This window comes from Bos javanicus, chromosome 3 (assembly GCF_032452875.1).
Source record: "Bos javanicus breed banteng chromosome 3, ARS-OSU_banteng_1.0, whole genome shotgun sequence".
NCBI classification, from domain to species: domain Eukaryota; kingdom Metazoa; phylum Chordata; class Mammalia; order Artiodactyla; family Bovidae; genus Bos; species Bos javanicus.
Window position 1 is genome coordinate 99,223,025 of NC_083870.1, and position 13,400 is coordinate 99,236,424.

General features: G+C 37.3%; 1 protein-coding gene across 4 annotated transcripts in view; it reads left to right on the forward strand.

Moving 5' to 3' along the window:
• Positions 1 to 13,400, forward strand: part of STIL (STIL centriolar assembly protein) — a 53,731-nt gene that overhangs the window by 36,160 nt on the left and 4,171 nt on the right. For 3 of the 4 annotated variants that reach the window (XM_061412062.1, XM_061412063.1, XM_061412065.1), the window contains 3 exons: positions 1,172 to 1,403; positions 5,610 to 5,823; positions 6,922 to 7,172. In XM_061412062.1, the coding sequence (XP_061268046.1) occupies positions 1,172 to 1,403; positions 5,610 to 5,823; positions 6,922 to 7,172 (697 nt within the window). The remainder of the gene's footprint in view (positions 1 to 1,171; positions 1,404 to 5,609; positions 5,824 to 6,921; positions 7,173 to 13,400) is intronic. The other variant, XM_061412064.1, reaches the window with a different exon arrangement.

A 13,400-nucleotide genomic window follows, 5' to 3' on the forward strand; every position in this document is an offset into this window, starting at 1 on the left:
GTGGCTTGCAGGATCTTGGATCCCTGACCAGGGATTTTTTTAAATGCTTAGTGAATACAAAAATAAATCATCCTTTTATTAATTTATGTTTATAAAATCACCCGAGTTGATGCTCAAAGTGGAAACAATTTTGACTTGAATTTAGTCTTTGGTTTTAACTTTATTTCTTTAAATCATGTATGTATTGCAATATTTCTCAAAATGTAGAATGCATATTGCTCAGATTCAAAAGATGATTTGGTGTAGTATACAGATTACTATTTTGTACTGTGTAGATTTATTTGTTCCTATAAGTATTAGAAAAAAATATAACTAGCACATAAAATGGAGAAGGCAATGGCACCCCACTCCAGTACTCTTGCCTGAAAAGTCCCATTGATGGAGGAGCCTGGAAGGCTGCAGTCCATGGGGTTGCTGAGGGTCAGACACGACTGAGCGACTTCACTTTCACTTTTCACTTTCATGCATTGGAGAGGGGAATGGCAACCCACTCCAGTGTTCTTGCCTGGAGAATCCCAGGGACGGGGGAGCCTGGTGGGCTGCCGTCTATGGGGTCACACAGAGTTGGACACGACCTAAGTGACTTAGCAGCAGTAGCAGCACATAAAAATCTATGATTTCACAGAAATGATGCAGCTCAGTAAAACAGTGAGTTGATTTAAAGAAAATCAGTAAGCAAATAATAATACATGCAAATAATTGTGCAAATGATCTATAAAATTTGGGAAATATTTGGTTTTTACTTGCCTTATATTACATATATCTGATATAACCCTGATATAGTCTCATACATATTGTGTTTAAGAATCAAAATCAAAGAGCCCAGGGATTTGCATTTTATATATTTTCTCCTGTTTTTCAGAACAGCAGTTTTCAAAACACACATATACTCCAAATCATATTCAGAACCTTGACAGGTAAAACCCGTCCTGAGAGCCACACCTCTTGGAGAGTCAGGGCCTGAGAGGTCCTCTTTTCCTTTGTACTCAGTTTCCTCTCTTTACTTGTCATTTATTTATTCATGGCATTTCTGAGAAAATATAATCTGAAAACAGTTCTAGGTAATTGTGTTAAAATAATATAGCTAATGTTACTTACAAAAGTTTGTCAGAGAATTATTTTCTATAATTGAGTGTCTGTTTCTGCATCTGTTAAATCATCTGTTCTCCAGGTGCCAGCTTGTTTTGGAATGCGGCAGGTGACCATCAAGAGCCTGAATCTCAGCTGAGGCAAGATGACACCAAGATTTCCAGTGAGGACATGAATTTTTCTGTCGATATTAATAATGAAGTCACAAGTACGCCAGGTAGTGCATCTTCGCTAAAAGCTGTTGATATTCCCAGTTTTGAAGAGAGTAACGTTGCTGTGGAAGAAGAATTTAATCAGCAACTTTGTATATCCAAGTAAGATCTCTTCAATTCAGTATTCATCTTCTTTTTTTCTTTTTAAATTCTAATATTCCTCTGGTATTCTAACTCAGAAACAAGTTTGTTTTGTAAAAGTATTTCATGGTGTCTTTCCTAATGCGATTCCTATGTAACAGACAGTTCTTTGGCTGCACCACTCGTCATACGGGATCTTAGTTTCCCCGACCGGGGATCTAACCTATGCCCCCTGCAGTGGAACCATGGAGTCCTAACCACTAGACTTCTAACCACTGAAATGCCAGGGAATTCCCTGTAAAAGACAATTCTGAGCCTTCTGTGACCATTCCCAGATGTCAGTCATTGGATGTATGAAACAGTCTGACTGAATCAGAACAGTTGAAGATCAGAAATATGTATGTCAGGCCTCACTGGAGAGTCTGACACTAGGTCCCAGATGGAGCCAGGGTCCTGAATTTTTAAAATTTTTATAAAGATACATACTGCAATTATATGTGTATAATAACAGAGTCTTTATTTCTGAGAGATGTAACCTGTTATTCAAGATATACTCAGTAAGCTAATGGGGATGAAATGGTAAAGGGTAGAGCTGAAGTAAGATAGGCTCTGAGTAGATAATTTTTAAAACTGATTGTACTTAAAACTGATTGTACATAGTGGTTTGTTAAACTCTCTTGTGTTTGAAATTTTTCATTCTGAAATTTTCTATTAAAAAAATAAGGATTCTGAAGTAATTCAGATCATTTGCAAATTTGTAAACAAATTCAGCAAATATTCTTTGAGCTTCTGGTATATGCTGCCAAAAAACTAAGCCCTAGAAATTGAGCAGTAGGTCAGACAAAGCTCCTGACTTCATGGAATTTCCATGAGTTCTGGAGACAATAACCACATCAGCAGGAAACATAATTTCATATAAAGACCACTGCCTGAAGAAAATAAACCAGGGTGACCAAGTGGAGTGTAACTAGGAGAGTGGCATGGGAGTGAAGTGGGTATATTAAGTAGGGTGAAAGAAGCCTTCAGATTATGTAGGGCTTTGGAGGATGTAGAAGTTCTGAATATATTCTGCGTTCATTAACATCAGGGAGGATTTTTAAATGACATAGTGGTATGATCATTTTTGTTTTTTAAAGGCCATTCCAGCTGTTTTGTGGCAAATGAACTGAGGGGGTTAAGATTAGAAGTAAGGAGACTGGTTAGTAGACTGAAGACCAAGTGAGATGAAGGTGCCTGGGAATTAGAAGTAGTGGCAGGGATCAGGTATAGGATAAATTTTGAATGTAAAGGAGTAAGGTGGGTTAAAATACCACAGTGTAATATCACATGAAATAGTTTTAAAAGAGGTGAATTCAGTGGTAGGGGTGGCATGGGCAGGCAGTTGATTACTTTTTAAAATTTTAAGCCTTTTGGTAATATTTGATATTTTAAATTATCTGATTACAATAATGATTAGAACAAGAAACACACCCTTCTAGAAAACCAGAAATATTTATCTGCTTTGCTCAGTAGAGAGTATGTTTTAACCTTAAAATTCAATTAAGTGTTCATAATATGTACCACAGTATATTAAAAAGATCTGTATACCTGTCTCAACCCCCACTAGACTGAATTCCTACCGGTTGTGGATCATACTCATTTCTGTACCTTTAGGACTTGAACAAGTGTCTAGTTCCCCACATCAGCTACTTCACAGATGTTTGGTGATAGGAAGAGCAGTTTGGGGTAAGCCCCCAAGATAAGTTCACATTTCACTTGGAATAGTTACAGAAAATGAGAACAAAGAGACATGAACCGTGGTTATCCTTATTTGTTCTCCCTGTGGTTATCCACATTTATTCTATCTGTATTTCCTTTTGTAAATTGTAGACTACTTTCAAGGATTAGTTTTTCCCTCTGAAAGTAGAACTGTAAAAATCTCCGATCCATTGTGGTTCTTAACTTCAGAAACAGATCTGAGTTAACTGATAGAATGCAATTAATTGCTTTTTCAGGGTGATTAACCAACTCTGTGGATTCCAACATATAACTATAACAAAGATCTGATCTTTGTTCTGCATAGATTATGATTCGGATTAAATAGTATCTCCAGTGTTGTGTACGGTGGTTTCAGTGCTTTTCTAGGATTCTTCCCAAACATCTGGTCTGATTCCTGCTGTGGTTCGTGCTGTTGAGTATTCATACATGGCACCTGGCCACCTGAGTCCCCTGTCCCCTTTGGATGTGTTGCTGGGTTAGTCTAATGTTAAAGCAGTTTGTGAAAGGTAGATTTGACTTGCAGCATATATGGTAATCGGTTGCTTTTTCCCAGGGAAGAACCATGTGTGATATCCATAGATTTTCTTTTGACACAATACTTTTTCCCTTTTTTTACTAAGTCAGGCTTTGGACATGCCTGCTAATACTTGCCATATTAGAATCATCTTTAAACAATTTTTAAAATTTGAAATTGTTAATGTTTTAGTTCTTTTCTTCTGGAATTTTTAGCTTTTATTTTTGTTTGGTAGGTTAGACACCAAAACAGGTATTTTTAAATTCTTGAAAAGGCAATATAGCAGAGTGATTAAGAGCATGGAGCCAAACTGCCTGGATTCAAATCACAACTGTGTGACCATGGGCAGGTCTCATAATTTCTGAATGCTTCTGTTTTCTATATATGGAGACAGTGAAAGTACCTATCTCAGGATTGTTGTAAAGATTAGATGAGTTAATATATGTAAAACACATAGAATAGTACCAGATTAGTACCTTAAAAATTAATTGTCATCATTTAGCTAAAGGTAGAATAAGTCTAACTCAGTGACTGACGTGAACTCTCTTTAAAAAATAAAGAGCTTTGCAGATGTTTGCATGATAAAAATCCTGCTCGGTACAAGTACTTTCCCCAGAAGCCATACAATCTCTGAAGCCTGGCTTTCTGCTTCTACATTTGAGTTTTGATGTCTTCATTAAAGTGCAATCAGTTAACATGATTGAAGATAAAGGTTCAATGTGCTGTTTAGGAAGTAAGGGGATAGCAGCAGGAGATGAAGAAAACTAGCAATTACAGACCCCCACTAGGTTTATCTGGTACCGTGCTAGGCACTTTGTATCTCCTTTAGTCCTGTCTCATGTTTTTCAACCCAGGGTGGTAGATGCTGTTTTTCCCATTTTATGAATGAGGAAGCTGAAGCCAAGAGAGATTAAGTTATTTGCCCAAGATATAATGAACACACAGATACCTTTATTATAAATGAGAGTATATCTTCCCTGGTGGTGCAGAGGATAAAGAGTCTGCCTGCAACGTGGGAGACCCAAGTTCAATCCTTGAGTCGGGAAGATCCCCTGGAGAAGGAAATGGCAACCCACTCCAATATTCTTGTCTGGAGGATCCCCATGGACAGAGGAGCTTGGTGGACTACAGTCCATGGGGTCGCAAAGAGTCGGACATGACTGAGCGACTTCACGTTTTTATATGTTTATAGGCTTCCCTGGTGGCGCAGAGGTTAAAGCGTCTGCAATGTGGGAGACCTGGGTTTGATCCCTGGGTCGGGAAGATCCCCTGGAGAAGGAAATGGCAACCCACTCCAGTATTCTTGCCTAGAGAATCCCATGGACAGAGGAGCTTGGTGGGCTACAGTCCATGGGTCGCAAAGAGTCAGGCACGACTAAGCGACTTCACTTTCACTTTAAGAGATAAAAGAAAGTGCTAATGGAGGTTGAAAGAAGCAAGAGGACATATCCAATTAACGTTTTAGAACATCGTAGAGGAAGTAAACTTTTAAAATGTCCCTTGAACAGTGGATAGGATTTTGATAAGAGTATGTCAATTTAAAAGCATTAGAACAGTAACTCTTGGCTCCAGGGCATTTGAAAATACAATAAATTGGAGCACTCCACCAGTTGAGAATCTGTGTGGGGAGAAGTCCAAACAGTTGTGTTTTTAAAAACTTTACAAGTAATATTGATGGTGTAATTAAGATTGAGAACTGTTGCATAGTAGACAAAATTTATGGGCAGAAGAACTCAGAGTATTGTTCGTAATCCAATTTGTTCAGAAGATAAAACAGGGAGCACTGATCGAAAGGGACTGGCTGAAAAGCCAGGTTGACTATCAAATTTCAGAGAGCTTTGACTGGCATAATAAGGAATTGTTTTTGTTTTAATAAACCATTTACGATTTGTTTGTTTTGTTGTTGTAAAACAAAATAACAGAATTAACTAACAGTTACTTTATGTCCTTTCAAGCAGCTCTTCTCCACTTGAGAGAAAAGAACCTGATGTACCGGTATTCTTTCCGAATCCCCTGCAAGCGGAGTGTGGAAGCATGTGCTTCCAGAGTGGACCAACAGAGGGTGCCACTAATAGCTCTGGAACATCAGGGGAACCCCAAACCGAGCAAGTAATGCAACCCTTGCCTCATCAACCATCAGATAACCAGCAACTATTCCAGGACGTGTTGGTAAGAAAATGTAAAGCATTCTGTCTTTTGTGAGATGGTGATTTAGTCTAAGGTACACTAGTTAAGCCTTTCCCATCTTTAAACTGATGGGGACCTTGCTAGAAAAAGATTTTCCCCTAATTCAAGTTCAAAGTTAGTACCAGAAAAAATAAGCAAGAGTTTGCAGGAGGTTTGAAAATTGGAAAGTAATAGAATATTTATGATAATTTTTGCTGATTTCAGCTCATATAAGCAGATTTTTATGGAATACTTAGCTTAGTCTAAGAAAATGAACTGAGTAAAGTGGGTAATATAAAGATGAACATGACAGTCTCTGCCTTTGAAAACTTAAGGGAGATAACACATGCATACCAGTAACAAACGACTAAAGTGAATAGTACTGTAAGCAAAAGCAGCACACAGTAAAAAGGAGTTGATGTGTGGCAGAAACCCGCACAATATTGTAAAATGTAGACTGGGACTTGGAGGTCAAATGACTGTGGCTGTCACTTACAATCAAATTGTAGATTTTAGAACACTTGATTTCTCCATTTATAATTGAAGACTAATTAAACATACTTAGGCCCCTAAGTATTCATCAGTTAACTCAGATTTGTTGTTTGCCTGCTAGGTCCTACACTGGTGCTGGCAGCCATGTGCTCAAGGGAATGAAATATGCTTTAATGTCAGGAAGGCAGAATTACAGGTCATTCTCATTCAGAGTGAGAAAAGAGGAGTCAAATTCTGAAAGTAACATAAAGGTTACACTTATAACTCTAAAACATTATCCTTTTTCAAATGAAAGCATGATTTTAAACTTTTGTTTATAAAGATTTCACAATAAATCCTTGAAAATACTTGAAATATTACTCAAATGGTTTTAAATCTGTTGGCTTTAAAATGAACAAGTTCTGAACAAACATTCTAAGTTTTCTCTAGGATCTTCATTCATTAGAATGGACTTCTTTTATAAAAATTCCATAAAACTTGGGAAATGTACTTGATACTTTGTAGAATTTAGCACGATAATTTTTTACTCTGGCATTACTTAACAGTATTATTTCTATTTTTGTTTCCTAATAGTGATTTTCAAATATGTCCTTTTTCTTCTTTCATCAGAGTCAAGGGAACCACCTACTGAATAACTCCCCCAAAGTAACTGAGGAGCCATCTACCAAAGCAGTAATTATCAGTGATGAGTGCACCAAAAACCAGAATGTTTACCATACTAAGAAAAAAAAACATGATCCAGGATCAGTGGACAAAGAATGTGTTCTTAATGCAACTCTTAAGCAACTTAGAAGCTTTGGAGTAAAAAATGATTCTCCAACTAAAGTGAAGAAAAATGCACATAAAGTGGATCATGCAAGGTAAGTTTAAAATTTGTTTTAAAAGATTTAAAAAAAAATGTAAATGCATTGCAGCTTCCTCTTGAGAAAAGGTATAAGCTTGCCATTCAATTCAACTGGCTTATGATTTATTCAGGGTCTATATTAATATGTATGTAGTGAATAAGAAGAAATCATATCTACCCTATAGAGGTTCCATTTTAGTAGAAGAGTAGGTGATATACTTAAGTAATTTGAGAGACATAGGGATAGCTCCTGAGTAAAGATGCCAACAAAATGCTCTAGGAGTCTTAGAGAAAGAGAAATGAGCTGTTAGTTACTTTTGGTGTCTAGAAAAGTTTTCCTGGAGTGACAGGGTCTGTGTCAACTACTGGACGTACAGTTAATGCAGTTGTCATCTAGAAGGCAAAACCCTTCCTTTTTGTAGGACTGTGTTTTGAAGACTATAGTTATGTGAACCTTACTTATTTCTCACCAGTTCCAACTGGCCATGTTCTTCTGTTCAGATTTCTCTTCATCAAAGATCAGCTCAATATACACTTGCTTTTAAAGAACATAAAATCTGGAAATTCTGTACTTAAGCCTGCTGCTGCTGCTGCTAAGTCGCTTCAGTTGTGTCCAACTTTGTGCGACCCCATAGATACTCCAGGCAAGAACACTGGAGTGGGTTGCCATTTCCTTCTCCAATGCAGGAAAGTGAAAAGTGAAAGTGAAGTCGCTCAGTTGTGTCCGACTCTTTGTGACCCCATGGACTGCAGCCTACCAGGCTCCTCCATCCATGGGATTTTCCAGGCAAGAGTACCGGAGTGGGGTGCCATTGCCTTCTCCAGTAATTAGGGCTAGTGCTGTGCTTAGTCACTCAGTCATGTCCAATTCTTTGCGACCCCATGGACTGTAGCCCACCAGGCTCCTCCTTCCATGGGGATTCTCCAGACAAGAATACTGGAGTGGGTTGCCACACCCTCCTCCAGGGGATCTTCCCAACCCAAGGATTGATCCCAGGTTTCCTGGATTGCAGGAGGATTCTTTACCATCTGAGCCACCAGGGAACCCAAAATAAGGCTAGTATGTTTTCTATTAATTATTTTTGGTGTTTTTTAATACAGTCTCAGCAGCAGCAGCAGCATGATTTTAAAAAATCAAATAAAATGCATGAATATCAAATAAAATGCAAAAAAACCCACTTCCCAAACTCCTCAGTCTGACTCCTTCTAAGTTATTTCTCTTAACTATTTCTTTGGTATTCTTCTAGAAATGCTCTAGGCATGTTCAAGTATGTATCTGTGTGATGTGTTGCAATTTATGGGTTTTTTTTTGCAGAACATAGATACTTTCTGGGTATATGCAATTCTTCCTCAGGCATTTAAACGACTACAATATTCTGTTGTGCCCATGTACTATGATACAGTGAACCCCAGTTCTCTACTAGTGGGTTTTTAGGCCGAATCTCTTATTCCTTATCTCAAACAGTGCTAAGTGAACATCATTCTATAGGCACTTGTACAAGTGTTTTTGTAGGGTGAATTCCTGTAAGTGGTGGGATCAAAGGAGGTGTGCATCTGAAAGTCTGGCAGATGTTGCCATTGCCCCCCAAAATAGCTGTACTAGTTTATATTCCTGCCACCAGTGAAGTGAGGCTAGCATTTTTGAAGGTCTTATTTCAGTACTCTTAGGATAGAGGCTTTATGACATCTATTAGAATGCTTAAATCAACCTGCTATCTTTGTGGAACCCTTAACATTTGGTATGGCTGCTTGTGAGGAATAGTTTTTAAGTAATGTATTTCTTCATAATGGCCACCCTATTTTAATGTCTTAAGTGTCAAACATTGAAATTAATAAATTTTCAGTATACAATAAACTTGATACAGTTTTTACATGCCTAGAATGAAATGGAAAGTAAAGCCATTTGCTCTATCAGTATGGGGTGGTCAGATTGTTTTAATCAATTCTTCTGCCCTTTACTTAAATGAAAATTCATATTATAAATTTATACTATAAAAATGATACAAACTCAGGGTTGGAATTTTAGAAAATGAAGAAAATGTCATTTGAACTAATAACACCCAAAGGAAATTAGGAAACATAGTTGAAGTTTTACTGTATATATAATTTTGTTTATTTTTCTTTACTTACCATTATAAAATAGACATGTTCATTTAGTATTGTGGGCTATCCCCATTTTTGAAATTCATTTATCTATATGATTTGAAAAATCCATATACACCCATAGATAGGATTTTAGTTTCATGTAAGATGATTTTCTCAAGGAAATGAAAGCTAAGGTGAAAAAAAATTGTTTTCAAAAGCAATATGTTAAATTAATTATTTCCATAGAGGGGTAAGCTGGCTAAATGTTAGAATAACATACCTATATCTTCACATGAAAACTTTTTTTCCAAAACTTTATTTTATTATATAAATTGGGTAAAATATTATAGAGCTTAGGGAATAGAGTTTGATATTTGTTTTGTTTCCATTACCAAAGTAATGTAAGTTTATTTTGGACACCTTAGAAAATTTAGAAAAGTAGACCAAAACAAATAAACAAACCATATTCAGAGAAAGTCCTTGGCAGTCCAGTGGTTAGGACTCTGCTTTCACTGCTGAGGGCCTGGGTTCCTTCCCTGATGGCGGAACTAAGATCCCACAAGCCTCGAGGCTAAAAAAAAAACAAACAAAAAAACATATTCATACCAACCAACGTAATTTATTATTAAAGAATTTGTTCTTGTATTTCTTTTTATTTTTCTAAAATTATTTTAACAGCAGTCATTTATTGAGTGCACATAAAGTGTGAGGAACTGTGCTAAAGGTTTATGCAGCATTATTTCAGTTGATCCTTGCAATAATCTATATGATAGATACTCTTATTATACATGTTTTATGAATGAAGAGGGCCTTCCCTGGTGGCTCAGATGGTAAAGAATCTGCCTGCAATGTGGGAGACCCGAATTGGATTCCTCAGTCGGGAGAAGGCAATGGCAACTCACTCCAGTATTCTTGGCTGGAGAATTCCATGGACAGAGGAGCCTGGTGGGCTACAGCCCATGGGGTCGCAAAGAGTCGGACACGACTGACCAACTAACACACATACACACAGACATCAATGAAAAAATTAAGCACCAATTTATTCAAGGCCCAACACCTGTAATTTTAAACCTCCTCTTCTAACTCCAAAGTCCATAGTTTTGTTTTTGTTTTTTTACTGTTTTGCTCTATGCTTACTGCTTGTTTAAGTCTTTGGTAGGATCTTACAGTATGTACATTTTACTGCTTTGTGTTTTGACCATACTGTATATACCGCCCCCCCAAAAAAATTGGTCTTATATTGGAAAATAAGCATGTTTTCAAAGTTGTTATAATGTTTTCTAAGCATCATCTTTAATGGGGATTTAATAAACCAGTAAGTGGAACATAGTATTTGTTTACTTCACCCTTTCCCTCTTGTCAGAACTGAGTCAAAGTGTTTTCAGTGTCTTACTGTATTAAATATTGCTATGATAAACATCTTTTTGTAAAGATTGCATTTTTTAGGTTTAGTATTATTTTTTCAGAATAGAATCTCAGAAATGGAAAGATTAAGCCAAATAGTAGGAAAATTTTAAGGCTGTCACTATACTGCATTCTGAAAGAGTAAGATTTACAGTCCTATCAGCTATATATGTATTAGTAGTTCAGCAATCGGAGAAGGCAATGGCACACCACTCCAGTACTCTTGCCTGGAAAATCCCATGGATGGAGGAGCCTGGTGGGCTGCAGTCCATGGGGTGGCTAAGAGTTGGACACGACTGAGCGACTTCCCTTTCACTTTTCACTTTCATGCATTGGAGAAGGAAATGGCAACCCACTCCAGTGTTCTTGCCTGGAGAATCCCAGGGACGGGGGAGCCTGGTGGGCTGCCGTCTATGGGGTTGCACAGAGTCGGACACGACTTAAGTGACTTAGCAGCAGCAGCGGTTCAGCAGTACTTTCACTCATTTTACTTTAGTAAATATATTTTATATTTTACTCATTTTACTTCAGTAAATATATATATATGTATATATATATGTGTGTATATATATATACATATATATATATAGCTTGTACTGTGAGCCAGCTATAAGAAATATCATAGTATATAAGATAACCTAGGAAAACTGTCTTTCCCCTCATAGACCTTAAAGTTCAGTAGAGAAGATGCATAGGTAAATAGTCAATTATAACATACTCTGATAGGAGAGGTACCTAGCATATTTTCATACTGTTTTATAATTATCCTATATTAAAATTGATGATTTTTAAAGATTTGTGCTAATTTAGACCAATAATTGTTAAATTTATCTTTAATTTATATTTTATTGATTATAAGTGGGTTCTATATATTATTGTGATTAAAAATAAACTGCACTGAAACTATGTCTCTAACACATACGTCATATATTTTTATTGTCGATAGTCTTGGGCTGAGAGGAGACTCCAGGTGTAAGACTGTCTAAAACCCGCCTAATTAATTCCTGTTTCACGGTCTGTCTTGAGCTTAGTTTTTTAGTGTAATCTCCTACCACATTCCAGTTTACCCACCTGTAGCATCTGCAAAATTCCTTGCTATTACTTTCACCTGGGATGTTCTTTTTCATCTTCCTGCTTGCCACAGTCCTCCTTATCCTTTAAAGTGGAACTCAAAAAAAAAATAAAAACTAAAGTGGAACTCAGATGTCACCTTCTTTGTCAATGTATCCAGGACCTCTCACCAGATTATTGATGGTTTGTATCTCAGAATACCTAGTTTCTAATAGATTATACAGCCTGTTCTTGTGATCGCCTTTCCAGCGAGATGGTGAGTTTTTTATCTATCTGTGAATCCTCATTGCCTCTGTCACACTTGGTGGGCCTTCGTGGATTGCCAAAGGAATGAAATCCCACCTACTGGGGTCATCACTGAAGTTTACAATGAGTGCTTTACTCTTAATACCTCTGTAATACTTACTGTCAGCATTTACGGCCTTGTGTTATCTTTTCTTTTTTTATTTCTTGTGTTATCTTTTAACACATATTGGTGTACTATAGCTGATGTGCGAAAAGTTCAAAAGGCAGTTGTTCAATAGATTTTTCCTATGAAATCGTGTATAAATTGTAGTTTAGTATTCCAGGAAAGTAATCTTAGAATCCTTGTATGCCCATTGTTTTTCTGATTCCGTAAACCAGCTAGCCTTTGTCATTGTACCTATGTGAAAACTTACTTCACGTTCCAGTTCTGGACCCCAGGAGCATTACCCTCCAGCCACAAGAGTAGCTGAGACAGGGGAAGCAAGATTTCCTTTCCGTTTTCCAGATCCAGAACACTGCAGATTAAGAAGGTCCAAAAGCAGGGAAACAAAAGAGGGTCCCAGACCCACCTAGAAACTGTAGGGAAGAAGGAGGACCAGCAGCAGCTCTATGGGCATATTCCCAACCGGAGTGACGTTTTGAATTCAAAATAGATCTTAAGCAGTCTCTGTAGTTACTTCTTTGCTCTCTACTTGGAAACCATATGTGTTCTCTAGTGGAATACCCTACACAGGGTAAGTAGGAGATAACTAATCGGGATTCAGATAGGACAATAAGTCAGGGTTGGTTTTCATCCTTAAGTAAGTTGGAATAATTCCCTTAATTGTTGGCATGTGACTCTCATACTCAAACATAAATGGACTTTATCCTTTTGTAACTGCACATCTATTGAGATTCTTAATATAGTATATCTGTGATCAGGGCTTTTAGGACTTATCAGTGGAGTGTCTTACTTTTGCTTTTCGTCTTAATTACCCTAGCATTTCTATGCGTTGGTTCCACGTATTATTGATTTGTTTTCAAAGTCAAGGTGTTTCCCCCAGCCCCCAAATTGAAACTAGCTGGCTGTGTTAGTGAAGCTTGAAGAAACTTGTAAACTGATATCAATTGTTTTCATGGATTTATATAGATCTTTTAACCATTCTATAAAAGAAGATCTGTTATTACTCAGCCATAAAAAAGCAATGAAGAAACTTCCCTGGCGGTCCAATGGTTAAGAATGTGCCTTGCAATGCAGGGGCCACAGGTTCGATCCCTGATTGCGGAACTAAGATCCCACATTCCACGTGGGGCAACTAAGCTCTTATGCCGCAACTACTGAGCCCTCATGCTGCAAATAAAGTCTGTGCGTCACCCCAAAAGGTCCTGCGTGACACAGTGAAGACCCCACAGGCTGCAACTAAAACCTGACAGCCAAATAAATGTTTTTTTTAAAAAA